This window comes from Gavialis gangeticus, unplaced genomic scaffold (genome assembly GCF_001723915.1).
Source record: "Gavialis gangeticus isolate Ggan-Ray unplaced genomic scaffold, GavGan_comp1, whole genome shotgun sequence".
NCBI lineage: Eukaryota > Metazoa > Chordata > Crocodylia > Gavialidae > Gavialis > Gavialis gangeticus.
Window position 1 is genome coordinate 154,205,164 of NW_017729025.1, and position 4,542 is coordinate 154,209,705.

The following is a 4,542-nucleotide window of genomic DNA, read 5'->3' on the forward strand; positions in this document are numbered from 1 at the left end:
TTTTTTTTTTTTTTTTTTTTTTTTTTTTTTTTAACTACTCAGCACTCTCTCAGAAGACTTAAGATGTTATTTCTGAGGTGGTTCTACTCCGAAAAAGCTAACAGTGCTACCACCAATGTTTATATTGTCTTAATCAATTTCTGTCAAAAGTGCTGAGTTAAAAAAAAAAAAAAAGACTATTTTTCCCCTAGCCTTGCAAACTCAGCTTGGCTCAGAGCCTTGTTGATTCTTTCCATCACAATTCCTCTCAGTGAGGAAGCCCTGTAAAATAATGTGGATCCTTAACTACACTGTGCAATCCTACTGTCATTCAATCATGACCCCTGAATGCTTGTGCCAGCCCCTGGAAGCTGCCAGACAATTCTGTTGATGCACAAGGAATAAAATTCAGTTAAACCCCTCTTAGACTGTAGGATTAACAGTGTGTATCGCTGGTCATTTTTGAAAATCTTAAGGACTTGACTGCCATAGTGTGTGATGAGGCTTTTTATTTCCTTGACATGTTCCCGTAGGTAGTACACACCACATATTATCTCAAAAAAAAAAAAAGACATCCCCCCCAATACACACAGACATCAAAAACCTTACGTGGCGTTTTCTCTGCAGCCAACACATCGCTTTCTTCCTGTTGTAAATTCCATGTGACCCGTTTCACTGGTGCTTTAGATTTCAACACAGTTCCCTGGGGAACAGGTTCCAGCTCAGGCTTATTTACCTCACTAGCTTTTTCATCCAACACAGGACACTCATCTTTCACCTCTTCCACGCACACAACAATTTTGTTTTCAGATAAGCTTTGGGTTGGTGCTGCAGTTTCATCCTGTCCGACCACCTCCTTCTCTAGAGGAGGTTCCATTAGAACTGGACACTCCTTCGTTTCTTCTATTTTAGCTATCATCTCCTCCAGGTTTACACTGTTGTGGCTACTAACCACAGCTGAATCATTACTATCCACAATCTCGGTCTTGACAGAAGAATCCACATTATCAAGAGCAACACCAGAGCTTGTGTTCTGCAGTGGGGGGAGTGCAACTTCATTTTCAAATTCCTTACAGACCGGGTCCATTTCCACTTTTTCTTGGAACTCTCTCTGTTGAACTGCAGTCTCAGCTGGAATCTCCTCCTTGGGTTTGAAGTCTGGTTGGATATTTAAGGAGGGCTCTTCTACCACAGGCTCTTTTGGCTCTTGCTTCAAAGAATGAGAATATTCCACACACTGTGCTACATTTTCATCTGAAGACCTGTGATCCCTCTCTGGAGGTGAAAGTGGCGACATTTCTTTTGGCCTGTGTTTTCTTTCCTTGGAACGTGATCTAGACCGTGGTAGTCTTTCCTTAGATTTGGTGCTTTTGTGCTCCCTGGACCATGATGCAGACCGTGATCTAGACCTCCATTTCCTCCTCTCCCGTGACCGGGACCTTGATTTTTTCCTCTCCCTTGACCTTGAGCTGCCATCTCTTTTATCATATCTCTCGTAGCTTTTGTCTCGCTTGTGCTTCCGTCTCTTTGTCCTCTCAATGCTATTGGATCGGGAACGTTTTCTTTCTCTCGACCGAGAGCCAGAGCGCCTTTTCTTCTTCCTGCTCTCATAAAACTCAGAAGAACTGCCAGGACTCCCTGAACGTGACCTGGATTTCTTTCTGTCCTTGGACCAGGATGCTTTTGCTTTTTTGTCTTTTGTTTTATCTTTTGCCTTCTTCTTTTTCAACCGCTCATGGCTGCTGGAACGGTCACTAGAAGATCTCTTGCTCTTGGATTTTAACTTGTGCATTTTGCTGCAGTCCTCCTCAGCAGACCAAGACACAGACCTGGAGCTTCTTTCCCTGGAGTGCGTTCTCGATCGGGACCTTGACCGAGATTTCTTGCGTTCTTTGAGCAGTGCCTTCTTTTTTTTCAATTTCTTCCGGCTCCGAGAGCTAGAGTTGGACCGGGATCGAGATCGAGAACGTGACACTCCCTCCACTTGTTCTCTTCTATTGATTTTTTGCTGCCCTTCATTATACAAGGGGCTGCCTGGCTCCAGCTTTACAGTAGGTCTAACTAGGTCTTCTGCATCAAAGAACACACTTGGACCTTCTCTACTCTCTTCTTTTAAATGCTCCAAGTTAGAAGTTTGCTTGAGTGCTGATGAAGTACAGGGGCTGCTTAGAGAATCCTCCTTATCCATTTTCTCTTGTTCTTCAGCATCAGAGATCTGTTCCACAATCCTGCCCTCTACTGTCATATCATCATGTGACTCTGCGTTACTTGATGGTACATCAGACTCGGTACCCGACCCAAATATATTTTCCATGGTGTAAGGGGTAAAACGACGCACAGTTTGAAATGTCTGAACTTTAGGACATTCTATTGAAATGGTCCTGGTGATGTTAGTTAGTGGCATCCCTGGGCTAAGACGTTCAGGACTGCTGTTAGCTGAGCTTGAATCTGAGCCTGTTGGATCAAAGGGATCGTATATTTCACTTTTGATCTGCTTTGTTTTTTTAATTGAAAAGAGAGGTGATGGGGTCTCTTTCTGCTGCGCTTTGTCATCGACAGGGCGGAAAGTGTTACAAAATCCAGGACTGGACAGCCTGCCAGGATGCCCTGTGTTTCCAGGGATATTAATCTTGAAGCTCTCAAAAGAAGAGCTTGCACTTTTCCCCCTTGATGTCCCAGACAGTGCTGAGCTACTATAGACACCTCTACTTGTGGAAAAAGAGCTTCCCCCTGCATATGTCTGTTGAGATTCCTTGGCATTTGACTTGTGGCTTTCTACCTTGTTACCTCTTCCTGGTTGATTAGTGCTCCCTTTGCCAGTCAACTGGGTTATACAGGAGTTAGGGATGTCACAGTTCGGGTCTGCTGCAGGTTCTGGTTCCAAATGTCCGCTGCTAGCTTCCTTTTTAATCTTTGGTATCCTGGGAAGCTCAGAGATATCAATTCTCTTGGAAGGTGGTTTTAACAGTTGCCTTGCAACTACATTCTTGGAACCCAAATTAGAGTTACTGCTAAAGGGCTTAGAAGATATGGAGGAGCAACAGGGCACCGAACGTTTTGAGTCCCCATTAAGTCTAGACATGTCATCTGTTTTTGAACCATATCTGTTCAACTTTGCCATGCTGAGAGTCTGAACTGACCGGGGGGTCATTGGAAAGCCTAATCTAACAGCTGCCCTTTCTGATGTAGTCTGCACAGGGTTTGCTGCTGGCTCAAATCTGCTTGAGGAGGAGGATGAAAATAAACTGAATGAGGTGGGTCTCGTGTGAGGATTCAGCCCCAATGGAATTGAAGATTCTGCACTGGAGCTGCTTGCTGTGGTCCCTGAGTGCAACATACTTGGTTGGAGATTTTCCCCTGATTCAGTTTCCACTCTTGAGTCACTCACTGAGTTTCTCTGTAATGGTGGAGCTGAGAAATAAGAGAAAAATTTATTTCCAATATTTTCTCAGATCCAGGTCCACAGAGGGGCCATACACAGCCCATCAGACACATAACATAAGGATTCATTATCCTTTGGTCATAGATTGTGCATGTGATCAACAATACTTGGTGAATTAAAAGGTAATTGGCTATGAGAATTACATCTAAGATTTCAATTTGAACAGCTAATTTTCCAAAACTCAGACCAATTCAGTCACGACAGCACAGCCGAATGTACCAACTTAATACGTATTCAAATAAATATTTCTTGTAAATGAAGCTTCTTGCTAAGCTCCTCATTGCTGCAGTCTGAGCTGTTAGTTCAAAGTGTGTAAAACAAACAATTTGATGAGCAAAGAAAACTACTGTTATGAAGATTAATAGCTTTATCCAATTCACCATGCTTAGTAAAAACGGAAAAAATGCAATGGTGCTGTACTCATACAGATTGCAAAAAAAGAGATCAAAACAGTCTCCTGTTAAACCAACCCCTCCATTCCTCTTGAGACTGTGCAATTAAGACAGGCAAGTAACGCTCATTCAGGAAGTGTGTGTCAAAAGCTTAATATCTGACTCTAGTTCATGCTTACTGTACGCTAAGCCTGCAAATCATTATGCAAACACTAAACAGGATACTCACCTGCTTTCTTTGCTGTTAGTGAGCCATCTCTGTTGATGACCACATCAGAACTACTCATCATGAGGAAGCTCTGGCCAGACAATATACTTCCTAACAGGTCAGGGACAGGGGCTGCTTCTGCTTCAGCTTCTGGATCAGGGCCCAAGGCAGGGACGCTGCTCCTGCATGTTTAAGAAAGGCAATATTTTCTTTACTTTCGCAGTGAGCTTGAGCTATTCAAAAAATTGCATTGAAATGAAAGCAACCATCAGGGATATGATGAAAAATGATGTCAGTTTACTTATTGGCCTCATCTCAAAAAGTCATTTATCTCTGCCTGCATTGGCTGAGAGTTGGTCAACGTTCCTGCTCCCTGAACCACAGCATGCTTATAGGCTCAGCAGTCCCACGCTGGCTAGCACTACGGACGAAAGGGACTTGTGGGTAATGAATGACCACAAGATGAACATGAGCCATCATCAATGTGATGCTGCAGCTAGTAAAGCGAGCAAAACGCTGGC

At 43.5% G+C, this 4,542-nt stretch overlaps 1 protein-coding gene across 3 annotated transcripts in view; it reads right to left on the minus strand.

Moving 5' to 3' along the window:
- PHRF1 (PHD and ring finger domains 1) overlaps positions 1 to 4,542 on the minus strand; it is a 75,972-nt gene that overhangs the window by 19,174 nt on the left and 52,256 nt on the right. For all 3 annotated transcript variants that reach the window (XM_019519806.1, XM_019519805.1, XM_019519807.1), the window contains 2 exons: positions 4,043 to 4,203; positions 589 to 3,390 (listed from right to left, as the gene is read on the minus strand). In XM_019519806.1, coding sequence (XP_019375351.1) covers positions 589 to 3,390; positions 4,043 to 4,203 — 2,963 coding nt within the window. The remainder of the gene's footprint in view (positions 1 to 588; positions 3,391 to 4,042; positions 4,204 to 4,542) is intronic.